Source organism: Dicentrarchus labrax, unplaced genomic scaffold (genome assembly GCF_905237075.1).
Source record: "Dicentrarchus labrax unplaced genomic scaffold, dlabrax2021, whole genome shotgun sequence".
NCBI classification, from domain to species: Eukaryota; Metazoa; Chordata; class Actinopteri; family Moronidae; genus Dicentrarchus; species Dicentrarchus labrax.
In genome coordinates, this window is record NW_026136715.1 from 7,550,848 (window position 1) to 7,566,467 (window position 15,620).

General features: G+C 41.1%; 1 protein-coding gene across 4 annotated transcripts in view; it reads left to right on the forward strand.

The window, feature by feature from the left end:
* LOC127377271 (membrane-associated guanylate kinase, WW and PDZ domain-containing protein 2) overlaps positions 1-15,620 on the forward strand; it is a 38,403-nt gene that overhangs the window by 3,926 nt on the left and 18,857 nt on the right. For all 4 annotated transcript variants that reach the window (XM_051425001.1, XM_051425000.1, XM_051425002.1 and 1 more), the window contains exons 2-4: positions 7,020-7,309; positions 9,053-9,169; positions 14,430-14,549. In XM_051425001.1, the coding sequence (XP_051280961.1) occupies positions 7,030-7,309; positions 9,053-9,169; positions 14,430-14,549 (517 nt within the window). In that variant the 5' untranslated portion in view covers positions 7,020-7,029. The remainder of the gene's footprint in view (positions 1-7,019; positions 7,310-9,052; positions 9,170-14,429; positions 14,550-15,620) is intronic.

Sequence of the window (15,620 nt, forward strand, 5' to 3'; positions counted from 1 at the left end):
GTGTTGGATGCGTTCATGCGAAGGGTTTGTTTTCCTCACCTGTCCTGCACTTTGCACTAAAAACCTCCTTTGCAACAAGAGGGCTGACATTAGTCCCGTTATCATGCAATTTCTGTTTTAATATTATTGGTAAAAATGCTTGATAGTTTGATGATGTTAAGCTTAGATTTAAGCTGTGTTGTGCACAACATTAAAAATTTATGTTGTAAAATGTAGAGCTGAATTGATCAGTTGATTGACCACAAATGAATCAGCAACTATAATTTCAAGCATTCACTGGTTCCATAGTAAGCTAAATATCTTTGGGTTTTGCACTACTGCTCAGGCAAGATGTCAAATTGGGGTTTATGGACATTTTTCACAATCTGATAGATTATAGATAAAGAAATTAATCAATAATACAAGATAACTGCGTCTATGCTCATGAAGATTTCAGCAATAATTAGAACATTTTAATTTTAATTCAAAATGCATTATTTATTTGTAATTCATATTTGAAACTAAACATTTTTTTAATTTGCAATTATCAACAATTATCAATCATAATCTATTTGTCTTTTGTGATCAAATGTTTATTCTCATTTGAATCGAAGAGATATTAACATAAAGTCAGCAAGACAGCAGTGACTAATAGTAAAAACAAAACCCAAGGTAATATTTATAAGGACTGGTCAGTAGTGAGTAAGTGTAACAATAGCTGGCAGACCAACAAAAACATATAATTTTAATTAATTAAGGTCACTCTAAGTCAGTATAATAAATGCAAATGTCTAGTATGTAAGTCTAGACATACATACATACATGTATATTTAGCCTACATAAACCTACACACAGCTTCCCTAATTCAATGTATAATGATATCAATAAAGAAGAACAGCAAATCTTCACAGTTGAGAAAAACAGAAAATATTTGGTAATTTTCCTTTATGAATGACTTAAATGATCAATTATCAAAATAGTTAATGATTAATTTTCTGTGGATCAGCTAATCAGCAATCATCTGAATGAATAGTTTTTAGCTCTAGCCACCGGGTTGATGATTGCTCTCTTAAAGTTTACCTTTGGTTGTGCAGTTACAGTGCATGTGGTCAGTAATAACTTTATTATGTAACCAGCAGTCATTCTGACTGGCTTATGCAGACTTATGAAGAACCTTGAGCCTTTTCAGTGGTTCATTCACGGCGAGTGCTTGCAGAGAGACCAACAAATGGAACCGTTAAGCATTCCCGTCACATTCTAGCTGACAAAACACACAGTCAGTCCATCAATATTCTCAGAAATTCACATTTAGAAAAGACAACTATTCACTGCCTTGAACTTTCAGAGGGCATGCATAAAATACCAAATAAGCTTACATAAATGCATTGAGCATTCTAGCTGAGCTAATTGAACAGGCTAATTTCATTATCGTAGACTTCATTTAGAGCGGAAACAAAATGTGGACAAGAGAGCGAGCATGGCTCCACCAAGTCAAACCAACAGAAGCTTTTATGAGCTGAACCGACTCATGTAGTGCAGAGAAGCTGCTCAGTGAAATGAACATTTAGAATTGGATAGACTGAGAGCACCAGAGTTAAATTAAAGTAAAAGTTTCTTGCCTTCGCAGAAGTTGAACAAACTCTGTCGTGGTCAAAGCCGATTATGTCAAGAGAGAGATCTACCAGCTGAGATACAGCTTTGATGGGGATGAGGGCCGGCATCTAGATAGACATCAGGAACACAGGGAGAATCACGAGAGCTGACAGTCACTGCTTTCACCATAAAGCCTCAGTAATGTTATTGATATAGGGGGAATATTAGAATAGGTGTTGAGCTGCCAAAATGAAGGTGAAAGTCACAGACGAGTTGTGTGTGGTTGATGAATTGTTTTAAAGTGCCGTTTCAAATGGAAGTGTGTGCACTCTGGACTTCACCCTGCTGGATAAATCTGTCAAGACAAGTTGTTGTTGTTTTCTTAGCTCTGCCAGAGCTACTTTTTACCGAGCAATTAAATTATTCACTTGTCTTAATTGATGTGCTTTGCTCACAACCTTTTTTTCTTGAAGGTCTTTCAAGATGCTCTCCGCGCCAATGTCAGTGCTATTCCCTTATGTCCTTGATTCGTTACTTCAAGTTGACTTTGAATTATTGAGCTCCATGGCAAAGCTCATCTGTGTAACTTTAATAAATGAACACCCTCGAGATCCAACCTGAAATAACTGCTTAGTTAATTTGTCCTGTAATAAAGATATTTCGCTCATGACTATAAGCTGCCAGGGGTTTTTTAGACTAATCACTGGGGTGCATTTAATGGTGTAGGAACTGAAATTCTAGCATTGGCACTGCTGCGCCATAAGGTATTATTACAGTGCAGAAACTGGGATGTTAAGTTGGTTAAGATGAAGCTCAAATTACAGTTTGACTGTCTTTTAGTGGGAAAAAAATAATTATTGTGGTTAATTAACTAAGAACAATGCATAATAATACATGCATGAGTGTTCAGGGCTAAAAGGCATATTTCAACCAGAAAACACACAGTGCGGCGCAGCTGTTTAAACTATACGGCGAGTCATAATAGCCTTGAGCATTTGCTTTATGCTTTCTGATTTAAACAAATATGGTGAGGAAATAAAAAAAACAACAACCACTAAGAATAGCCTCGAAGTCAAGAGGATGTGTGTTTTGCCATTGACAGATTGCTGGGGTTTGAAATTACACTGGAAGGCCAGAGTTGCAAGCTGTAGAGATCCAGAGCAGGTCGCTGGTAGAGAGGAAGTCAGTGAAACAGGATATGTGGTGGTCAGCTCTTTCCTGACCTAAAGGTCAAAAATCTCAATTGAGCATCCTTTTTATAGGGTTAGATATCCTTGAATCCATATAATGTGTCCTCTATATCTAATAGTTATGTTGTTGGCTCTATATAATTCATCTAGAGCAATATCTATGCCGTTTTAACATCTAGGGATGATTCATGGTTCCCAGATGAGTTTTCTAATCTGCTATTAGATGGATCGCCATGACATACAAACATTCATGAATTGTAATCACTTTGTAATCAGATCATTATCAACAAATACCTGCAAAACTATATAACTCTTCCATTAGCTTGTCTTTTTATTGATAATTAGTTCATCTTAGCATGCCAACACCCTCAACTAGCTAGCAGTTGTATACTCTTAGTCTTGTTTGAAAGGTACAGTGTGTAAGATTAGGTGGCATCTAGCGGTGTAGTTGTAGAAACTACGGTTGCTGTAAAAGGTGCACAAAATGCCCCAATCTAGAGCCAGTGTTTGGGTTGTCCCTTCTGGGCTATAGTAGAAACATGGTGGGCTCCATGGAAGCCGACCGTAGTAGATTCCTATATTCAGGTGATTATACACTAATGACAAAATCCTTATAAATATTATATTCCATTTTTTTGGAAAATTGAAACTGTGGGCAAGTGAAGAGCAAGCTATCATTGTACCGTCACAACATTTTACTGCACATTGTCAAATTCTTTTTAAACCAAATAAAGTGTGTTTAGGCACAAGATAACATTACTCTCAAAACTGTGTTAATTGCACATTCCTGTTTATGCTCGTTATAATCCACTGAATTTAACAGCTGTCTAATATGAAGAGATCACTTTGTCACAAGCAGCACATTTGTCCCCAGCCTTGATGGCAACCTAGCGCTGCTTTGTAAGTGAACACAGTGAGATGAGTGTGCAGGGCCAGTTTGTAGCATCAACACCAACAGCAGAAGGAGAGCAAAGCAGTGTCAGGGTGTGTCTGCGGCGGGACGTGTCCAGGCTTCAGCGGACCTGACAGGCTGTGGCTCATTAAACCCCCATCAGACGCGGGAGGTCAAGACAACAGCTACAGCCCGGGCGACACACTCTGCTTGCATGCGTATAATGTAGACACACAATGCGACCTCGTAGGCCCAACAGGATAGGATAATACCCCAGACCCATCAGTTGTTTTATTTTTAGCATTTTAATCATTGCAGCCAACTGCTGAGAAATTCTGAGAAATCTTTAGATAAAGCATGAAGAGACTAACGGCTTATAGAATTATTATTCAGAATTGATGCACATGGGACTATATTGTGTATGATTAGATCGGAGAAGTTTATGCTTTTGTTTTTATGCTCTTCTCACGACACACTTAATGCAACTTGCATTACTGTGTTTTCCGTGTGGGTGGATGGCTGGCTGGCTTTGGGGAAGCAGGTCGAGAATATTGCTGCAGAAGGTTTCACAGTGGGATAGAGAGAGAAGGACTGGGGGCACTATTTGGCAAGGATGAAGCGATAAGCATAATTTCAGGTCGAAACATGCAGGCGTAAACAGCACTTCTTGCTTGATCGTGTCAAATGTGCTACAACAACAGTGACAGCCATTGGCATTGAACCAAGGCTGAAATGCAAGTTGTGTGTTTTTGGGTTCTTGATGTCGGGGCAACCAGCTCAACCGTTTTCCAAACTCTGACTCATGTCGCCCGAGCTGAAGTCCTGTAAGGTCAAACAAGTGAGTCCTGCGCCAACCTCAGGCTGTGTGACGCCTCTCGATCTCTATCTGACCTCTATAGTTCCCCTTTTTCTCTCTTCTCTCAGTGTGAGACATATTTTAGTGACACGTTTCATTCTAAGCCTATTTCTGCTTTTTATCTTCTAATCTCACTTATCCCTTCCTTGCTCTTCCTCATTTGTCTGCCTCTGTGTATAAAAACCACACCAGGGACCCCCTCTTTTGGCCGAGCCAGTAAGAGGGAGGACGGAAGAAAAGGATCTCTGTCGGATGTGCCTGTCGAATGATCAGTCAAGTGGAAAGGATTAGTTATATCCTGTCCTTCTCTCACTCTTTAAAGCAGTCTCATTAGGCCTGCTGGACCAAAGGACCCCGGGTGCCCCTGCTAAGGCTGGGCTTGGTGTTGCATTCAGGGAAGCCCTGGGCGTGTTATCCCCACCCAGCTGAGGGTGATCATAGTCACACAGTCACTTAAGAGGATTGGATCTTGGTGAAGTGATGTGTAATTGATAATCTCCTGACCACAAATGGTAGATCAGTGTTGTCCATTAAGAATATTGTTTGTTTCTAGAAATTTGTATTAGTATTCCAAAGTGAGTTTAAAGATCCCCTACAGACTTGTTTACAACATTTATACAAACAGTCTGTTTGGAACAATAATGTATGTCTGATATGTTTTTTTCCAGAAAAAAAAGGAATTTCCACATGAGAATCCTTCCTTCCTCCCTCTACCTCATTAAAAATCCCAGAATCTATGAACATGCTAATTTCGTTTACTTCTAAAGTTTTCCTGCTGGACCTATTTCACTCTAAAGTCCATTTTCAGTGTACGTGCACTGGCATCTACTAGCTTCCTCTGGAGCTTACTATTACTATGTGATATGTTTTGTTTAATTAATATGTATTATCAAAGGGTAAAAATTTTAATCAAATTGTTTTTTTGGGACGATACTGATATCAACATTGAGAATTAAAGCAATTCCTACGACAATATATTGGTCGATAGTAATTTATTGTACGTAAACAAAGCATCTTGATACAGATCCCTTAAAATCAACTCATCAGTTCTCGACATGTGTAACTATGTAATAGTGACACACTATCTCTAAATGACCTCAAACCTAGTTTGGCATTTCTTCACTGCAATTGCTTGTTATCTGTCCGTCAACACTCAATATAACGATATACGTGCAATGAGCTTGTATTGGCTGATAGATCAGACGGGCCAATTGATGGATCTAGCTTCCTTGACATAAGCCCCTGTAAAACGATTACGATATACAATGTGTTGATTGTGGGCTTTACAGATGCTGATAGGCAGACAGAACCAGGCTATATGTTAAGTTAACAGTCTCCTAGCTCCAGCTTCATATTAGAGACATGAGAGTGGTATCCATCTTCTCATCAAACTCACGGCAAGAAAAGGAATACACACCTTTCCCAAAATGTCAAACTATTCCTTTAATACAAAGCTTTCTCTGTTATATAATCTACATGTCATGTTTATCTTATAGATTCTGTTACCCAACCTGCCTTGTGTGTCTCTGTTGTCCCGTGTGTCAAGGTGACAGTGCTGCTCTGATAATGTCAGAGGAACATTGTCCGCTCTCTCCGGACATCACAGCTGTCAAGTCAGTGTCTACTCAAACAAATCTTCACCATGTCGGCTACATCCTCAGCCCACACACACACACACACACACACACACACACACACACACACACACACACACACACACACACACACACACACACACACACAGCTGCTCCCCAGGAAACACGTTGCAACAAAACACATTATTTTCAATACAGCTTTGCCATAACACTTGTCACCTTAGCTTCATTAGTACACGAAATATGCCACTATATATTGTGACTGAGCAGACAATAAGAGAATCTGTTCTAGAGAATACAGTATGCAAACAAAAAGGATAATTAGTCATTGTTTTGAAAAATCTATAGAGATCTATATTTGTGTGAAAGCATCATGCATCACTGTAGATACAGCAACGATTCCACAGTGTTCGACTGCAACTGCTGGTTCTTACCGTGCCTGTCAACACGTGTGTGCATTCAACGACCCGTACCTTCATCAAGCTCAAACTAGATTTTCCCATGCGACTGAAGATGTGTTGGAATGTGCACTGACTCCTATGTTGTGTGTTTACATGAAAACATAACGTCAGCCTGCAGCAAGCACAGGAACATGAGGAAATGTCTCTCTGTCTATTTTGGTGGGACAGTTCCCATGTTGTTTTATTCCTGACTTTCAGGCTGCCATACTCTCAGAGAAAATATCCTAACCTATGAAGCTGGAATTATTCATGACTTTTACGCATTCTGATGTGAAACACTGCAACTCCCTAGACCTCAGACATTGACAACTGACAAAGGTTAAATAACAAAACAACCTCCTGCCTGAAGTCACAGGATCTTTCCCTGGCTTGTTATGTAATTGACACTTTCTTTTCCCACTTTCTCCCACACCTTCTGCTCACCCTCCAAAACCTGTTTTGTCTCCTCTCCAGCTCGTTTGCCATGTCTAAGACAGCGGTGAAGAAGCAGCACTGGCGTTCCAAGGTGCAGGACAGTTTCGTCCCCTTGCTAGGCTCGTCGGGGGAGCTGGGGATCGCCATCGGTGGAGGAGCAGACTATGGAGAGTTTCCCTTCGTCACCTCTGCTCCAGGGGGCGGACTCACAGTGGGCGATATCATCCTAGAGATTGGGGGAACACCAGTATTAGGGATGACATTAGGAGATGTCCGTGGTGTCCTCAACTCCTGCCCCCATCCTATCCGCATCAAAACTGTGTCACCAGGTATGAGTCGGTACAACAACTCACCCCTCTATTAATTAGTCTTTAATTCTCTCCCTAACACTGCCAACAATTTAACTTGTTGCTGCTTGCGTTGCACACCATTGCACTTACTTTATCAGACAACACCCGAACAATCTGGCGTTCCAAGCTGTCATCCATAATAATCTTGCTCAATAAGCCTCCCCTGACTCTCACCAGCCAAATCTGCACCCTGTAGCATTCTGACGCTGATTTGCACTTGTCAATTAGTCTGGATATGTCAAGGCGATCGGTCAATATGTGGGTATGAGGTCAAAATTGCTGATGACACATGACAAGAGCGTGCCGATATAGTTGTCTCTCACACGCAAGGGGCCTTGATGTTTAGAAGAGGGGGCTGGGGTAACGGATGTCTTTGTTGGCTCTGAACAGAACAATATGTCACTGGAGTGTCACCTGACTGCGGTTCCCGATGGCCTTGCTCACTAGATTGATAGCTGATTTGGCCACAGGGGTGTAAATGGGGACCTTTGCTCCCAGTCCCTCTGCTGCTGGTAGATCCATTATCATTTCTGAAGTCTGCCTGGCTCTCCCTGGGCAGCTTGACTGCGTGTAGTGTGGACAGTGATGGATGAGCTGATGCGACGGGTTGCTGTACCACACCTCCTCCTACTATTACTACTACGACAACTCCCTCTGCTCCAGCCCTCAAATACAGGACACCAGGCTATATTCCTCAGAGGCAGGCTGCAGTTTAAAGGCTTTAGCACTAATACTGGTGCTCTGTGGGCAAAAGCAAAGAGTAGTGATAGGATCTGTCCATCTAATGGTATGTGACAGCATAGCCTGAGTATAGCAGCTCTTCTTTGTATTACTGTTAACCTCAGCATCGCGCCTATATGCTTGCCCCACAAGAGATCAACTCATTCAGTTTCAGAGAGCTGATTTTAAATCTTTCTCTTCAACAGACTAGAAAATAGCAGCTGTTTCATAACATGATGAACAAAAGCCCATTATTTATCCCAAAAGGCAGCTGGCTAGATTCATCTCTCTTTACAGGCAGCACCCATATGTGGCCGTATGTACGTGCAGTTGACTGCCTCCACTGATAAAGTTATACCACTGTGACATTTTTTAATAGCACACAGCAAATTCGGTCTGCTACTGGGCGGAACCACTGTGACAGACAGTGGAGGCGATGGAAGGGCGGATTGCTAGGCGGCAGCCTGCAGGGGAAGCACCGGCAGAGTGGTCGTCTGTCAGAGTGACAAGCTGGAGACGCTCTCAGCCTATCCATAACAGCAAGCGACCTGTCATCAGAGGCCGTAAAGCACTTGAGATGATATTAAGAGATCAGGGTGAGGAAACTGAGCCCCGATAGTCAACTGTGCCTCCCTAGGTGACAAATCTCAACTGTTGTGTCTGGAGCAATTAACCTCAGTAGATTGTTATATATGCATGAGGGACTCGGGGAAAATATATTTTATACTGAGGATCTATGTGAAGTGATGTAGAGAGATCAGTAGGTGTGAATGTGGAAGTCTAGGTTGTAAAATGATAGTGTTTAATCAAGCCCAGCAGCAGTAAAGATTATTTGATGGATTACAAACAAATTTTAGACGATACATCATCAGTGTTTGTGCTTACTCAGCTGATTTCTTAATGCCTCTCTCTCTCTCTCTCTCTCTCTCTCTCTCTCTCTCTCTCTCTCTCTCTCTGCTTCTTCCTCTCACTGCCATACGTGTATCTTTGCCCTTCCCTCAGGCTCCACATTGTGCAAGGATCTCAGGTTGTATCTGAGTAAGTGCTTCACACCCGGCTCAGTGGACAGCCAACTTCAGCAGGTCATTCGAGAGAATCTCTACCTCCGTGCTGTACCTTGTAAGTCCCATTTTGTGCTTCTCTTCTTACCTTCAATATACTGTTTCTCTCGATATGCTTTGTCTCTATATTTCTTGCCTCATTATGTCCTTTTCCTGTGCTGTCTTTTTCCTGTTGCTGTCATTTTCCCATGTTATAGGTTTTATGTTTAAATATGTAATATGTTATTTCTGCCGCTAGGGGGTCTAACACATCAAAACAAAGCGTCATAAGTCATAAGTCATAAGCGGCATCATAGGAGTTTTTGTCTTCACCACCATTGCCGTCAGCTTCTCCTGGTTAAGATTCCTTCAGTGTTCATTGTTCAGGGGGTTTTTATTTGGGAGCCGAATTATCTGTAGAGGTCTCCTCCTCTCCAAAACAAACAGTGGTAAAAACACTGAATAAAGCAGTTTTACCTTAAAAATGTGTCTTTCCCAGAGGCGCTGCCAGACAAGCTGCTGCCTAACTTGTTTCCCTGATAACTAAAATAAATACCAGACGTCTGATGACTAAAATCCTTCATCCGGTTAAAATATAGAGCAAAGAAAAAAAAAAAGACCAAGATCTAAAAGTTGTGTCATAACAATGTGGCCTTAAACAGAATAAAAAGTCAATACCTCTCTTAAGTTAATTAATTCTTTGATAACACACCTCATGGTTGCTGCCATGTCAATATCTTGGTGTTAATTGGTGTTTAAGCCTGGAGAACTGTTTCCCACACTTCCCTGTGTCAATGTATGCAAGCAGAAGTGGGGTTATTTAATGAAATAATTAAAAACTATGAGAATGTGAGACAGAAAATGCCACAAGTCCAATCAGTTTGGAGATTTCCATAGCAACAGTCTGTATTGTCACAACACTGGGTTTATCCTCAGTGGCAGTCTCTCCCTTCCAATCCTCACCCCTGTGCTCCGGGGGCATTACTTTGTTTGGGTGGTGGTAAGATGGTATTAAATGTGATGGTAGTTGTGTGTGACAGGTTCTTTTTATCAGTGCAGTTTTGGCATGATCCCCTGAAAAAAGAGGCCTGTAGTCTACACAAGCAGTTTCATTTTGATGCTTATGAATAAGCACAATGGCAGTCAAAGGCAGCTAGTTGTAGTACATCTGTTGCTATCTTAATCCTCTATAATATGACGTCACTGGAAATGGCAAGAGGATATAGCAGCCGTGCAGTGTTCTCTGAGTAAGATCTGTGTTTTTGATGTCATTTTCTGACTTGTGTTGGTCTACTGTGCTTTAATCTTGTTCGGATAGTAGTATGGGGGGGAGACAGGCCACCTAGTGTGTCCGTAGTCTTAACCTTGCCGTGGCAGTGTGGAGTTGCTGCTAATCTCTCCTTTAGTCCAGGAAGTAGGTCATGTGAGACAGTCTGCCACTCGCTGACAGAACAAGGCACAGGTCAAAACTCCCAGGATGGTGCAAGAAAGATAAAACTGTCTCTCTTAGCATATAACATGCACATTCATATTATAGTATAATTGCAGTTTTATTCATATCAGGCTTTCTCATTACTTAGCCATGCATGCGTGCATCCTGTTACATCTACAAGCAGCTGTTCAGGGAGTGAATTGTCCAAATGAACAGTAGTGCTTTTAGTCATTTGAGAAAATGGATAAAGAGAATGGGATGGATAAAGGATGATTGGCATATACAAAATTAGAAAAACAGTAATTTGATGTTTGGTCAGGAAAAACAGACTGTGTAGACATTGTTCTAAAGACACTCTATACACTATTATAATATATTACATAACGCAGTCCAGCCTTCCCCTGTCAGTGGTGTCCAACTTTTGGAAACAACTTCTCATCTCTGAGTGCTTTCTTTTAGTAAGAGTGACAACAAGGCAGGCTCAGCCCCTGGGTGTGTAATCCGCTGATCTGGAGATGACACAGTAAGATGCTGTTGTTCTCATGTAGATAGCAACACATGCATGCTGTCCTGATCCCGAGAAGGGCTTGGAAACCATCACGTCTCTTTTCAGACCACTTGTAGATATCTAGAAGCAGAATTTTCTTCCTTTTTGTTGTTTTTCCATCGAGGAGGCAGCTGTGTTTGATGTAACAGGAACTTAAAGCTGAGGAGTTTTCATCAGTGGCTCATTGTGGCCCCCTTCAGGACCATATGTATGTTCTTCCTGTTTCAGGAGACTCTTTGTTATAGTTTGTTATTTTGTTGATAATTAAATCTCTGAATTGCCTAAGATAAAGATTAATTAGTCTCAGAGGCTCATGAAGCATAACTCAAGTTTTTAAATCTTTTTTTAAAGATAGTATTATGAGGCCTTAGTTTTGATTTTGGATTTTTTTTGTCATTCAAATGCTATTTCTTCTTCTGAAACTGTGGCTTAGTACTGCTGTGCTATTTAGAGAGTATCTCAATCCTTTTGATGAGACAATGTTCTCTGATGTTGAAGCTGGCACTGATGCAGGAAATATCATTACAAATTCTCAGTCAGGAGGGCAGTGCATAAAAATGGAAATGAATGACAGAATTAAGTAAATGCAAGCTATAGTATCAATAATCTGGGGGGGGAGGGGGGGAGATAAATTAAAAGCAAATGTCTATCAGTGCCAAAGTGGAGGAAGAGGCGGGGCTGACTGCAGTCTAATGACACTGTTTGTTCTCATACTGAAGTAGACAGGATGCTTACTGCGTAGCCTGTGGGGAGCAGGTAAATGTGTATTCAAACAGCAATATACTGTATCCCTGCATCCAGCAAAACAAACTACTTTATACAACTCTGAGTATGTAAACTACCTTTTTTGTTCCCTCATTCATACAATTTTGTTCTGTGTGCAGGTTTTGCAGACCTCACATTACCCTCCTGAACTTTCCCACTCATATTTATATCATCGCACTCACCATTTGCACATATGCCCTTGGATTATTCAGAGCCAATGTCATGGTTTCGAGGCTGGCTGTGTCTCTGTCTACTCCACAAAAGACTTTTCTAATTGTCTTCAGACTGAGTCAGAGATAAGAACCATCATCATTTAGTTATTCTAATATGCTCGCTCCAGCGTTGTCAGGCAAACCGTCTGTGGCCTTTTCAACTGTAGGATTCATTGTTAGCTATTTGTGTGCAATGATCTTGACAGACAGCTCTCTCTGGGTGTTGATACAGAGTTCTATGTAATTACCTCTTCAATCCCTATCTCCCCCCCTCTCCCAGGGGATCAGTGTGCGGTGCCTACAGGGACAGGCGGGGAAGAAGAAGATGTCAATAATCCATCCTGTCCCCCCGCTGACATGTCATATATATTTCCTAGGAGGGTGCATAGATAATGAATCCCTGCCTCGCACCATATCAGCTGGAGAGATACTGTGTGTCCCGAGGGGAGGAGAAGAATTACACACGTCAGATGTCATCAGGAGATTTGCTATCAGATATTTAATTAGAAACAGAAACCTCTAATTTTCTTTAACTGGGTACAAGTACACATGGGTGTGTCCAGTTCATTTTTGTGTTTTTTTTGTGACCAAAGGTGAAAATACAACCCTGGTGCAGTGTGGCACAAAGTGAAAGAATGGCTGTACTGAATGAATACATTATACAGTATCAGCAGGTGGAGTTTGAGCGAGCTATAATGATGACAAATCACATCAGGCCTTCTCATCCTCTTTAAAAGCACCAGACAGTTTCCTAATGAGCCGGGAAGTGAGGGTCAAACCTCTCTGGAGAGAACGTCCCTGGGAAGCACAAGGCACAAGTCACAATATAGGAAAACTAGAGCTGAAACGATTAGTCAGTCAATAGATTCAACAGAAGATTAGTCAGCATCAATTGTGTTCCAACTTCCAGCATAGTTGTGACGCATTTTTACTATTTTAGAAACCAAATGATGAATCTATTTATCAAGATTTGTCAATAAGGAAAATAGCTGTTAACTAAATATATATTATTTGGTAGGTCTGTGTATATACTTTTGCCATCTAAAGCCAACACTTTTGTAATTAAGGAATAGAAGGAGCAGGTGGAAATATAAAAATGGCATTACAGCTGCCGGCTATAAATGCTAGCACAAAATCAGAGGCCCGTGCCTCATGCACTGTGGCTGAGCAGGACTAACATTAAACTCACTTTGTGCTACAGAAGGAAGAGGTCAGGCTGATGGAGCTGCCTCATGCTCTCTAATGTTTGTGTGTCCAGTCCTTTATGTCTGTGTCGCTACATGTTGGTGTGTGTGTGTATTGTGGGTTTTTTGGGTCTATGTGTGTTTGTGTGCATGCTCTGTGCAGTCCTGTATGTGTCATTGTGGCTGGGAGAACTGCTCCCAGGACAGCAGTGCATTAATCATGGGTTTTATAGGGTAGCTGGGTGTGACTCCCTCCTGCAGGCCCCCACACTGACATCACATGTGGTCCTCCAGGAGAAGGACATACATTCGTCCTTAGTTTGGGCATGTTGTGATTACGTATGTCTTGGGAAAGGAATTACTTGTCTCAAGGTCAGAACGGTCGCCTTGTAGTTCAATTTGCAAATTAAAATGATTTCACCAGATCTGACCTAATGAGTAATATAAAATGTGATATATTTCACATTACATGCCTGCACGTGTATTTAATGGATAGGAGATCATGGTTGAAATACAGCGAACACTGAGGCTTACCTCAGTGACTCTGTAATGATGGGATGCTTTTCCTGCCGTGGTCTGGACTCACGACTTTCTTCCAGGCCAAGGTCAATGTGAATCAATTATGATGACAGACCATTGATCATCCGAGTGCTCCATCTTTGCAATGTTGATAGAAAGACTTTAAGACTTTCACAGTGCCTCATTAATGTTTAATTTTGCTCTTATTGATCTGTTCATAACAAAGAGGCCCTGGTAAATGCCTACCCTCATGATGCGCTTCATACCAAAGGGCAAATTTTGGTTTGTGGGTTTTTTTCTGTTGACTTGAGACTACATCAAGAGAGAAGTGCTGTAATTAAAGAGGTCACTTGTTAATTGCTATTAACTGTTAATGTCAAACATTGTATTTGCTTACTCCTTCTAAGGTTGTTTATAGCTAACAATCACAATAGATCCATTAGGTTGTTATCTTTTGTTGCACTATTTCTTTATAATTTATCACACTAACGTAATGCTTGGACTATTTATAGTTTGCTGAATTGCTGTTTTGTTTAAACACTGAACTCTGGATTTATGACCCCCGATGGGAGGAAAAGGCCTTGATTAATTGACGTATCATCCATGTTAGAGCTGGCAGTATTTCTAGCCTCATGGCTCTGATGTATGGCGTAATATTTCCTGTTGTCTCCTTCTGCCAGGTACAACCAGACAGGCCAGAGATGGGGAAATCTCAGGGGTAGACTACAACTTTGTGTCCATCGAGGAGTTCTTCTCCTTGGAGGAGTCGGGAGCGCTGCTTGAGAGTGGAAAGTTCAAAGGTGAGGTTGTACTATTTCAACATTTTAACTAACTGTCCAGGCAACTTAGTGCAGCTGGGTTCTCTTCAAAACCTGTATGGTGATTCATCATGCAGTGTAGTTTATAGCACTTTTAATTATAACACAGCTTGAACATTTTCTTTTCTTGATTACTTGTGCTTCAGTGTGTGTGTGTGTGTGTGTGTGTGTGTGTGTGTGTGTGTGTGTGTGTGTGTGTGTTTAAATACTGGAAAATTACATAAACATATAATTATTTAACAACAGCCACAAACCAGCACCTTTAAAGCTCAATAATTAACACATTATTATCTTTCACATGTACAACAACTGAAGTGTAAAGAATTTATGGGAGTTATGTGCCAGAATATTTCTTGGCCAGTTGCAGTGACTTTTTGATTGTGTGGTAGGGTGATGATAAGACTCCAGGAAGATATAACGTGTTAATTGGTTTGCTTGAGAGGTGGTGTTGGTATTTGTTCCCTTTAGACAGAGCTAGCTGTTTTAGTCTGTGTTTTTGTGCAATCCTGTGCTAACTGGCTGCTGACTGTAGCTTCTTATTCAAGCTCATTTCCCAAAATATAAAACTATTCCCTCAAAGACCATTTTCTTTTTCTACTTTTGTTCCCTACAAATAAAGAACACCTATTGGCAGTTTTCTGTTGTAGTGATAAATAAGGTTTACACAGTTCATAACTGGAACATGTGTTGTAAAGCCATCTCTTTTTGCATGTTAATGCCATCAGGTGTTGCTCAGCTCGTATCTACCCTGCAGAATCTTCCCTCGTAAGGGTCAGAGTGCTGCCTCTGATTAAAAAGCCTCTATACATTAGCATCCATAATTTATTCGAGTTTAATGGGAGCAATAAAAGTCATCCTCACTTGCCTTACATGTGACATTGACAGACACATCGCTACGGCGAAGCAATCAGGAGTTTCAGCAGCATTGTGCATGTAGTAGCCTGCAGTAAACGCTGTAAATGGTGACGGCTGGTGACCTTGTTGTTGGGTTCAGTAATCTAATGTTTCCCCTCAACCCATTTGGATCTCCATGAGCCAAATGAAGGGGTGGAG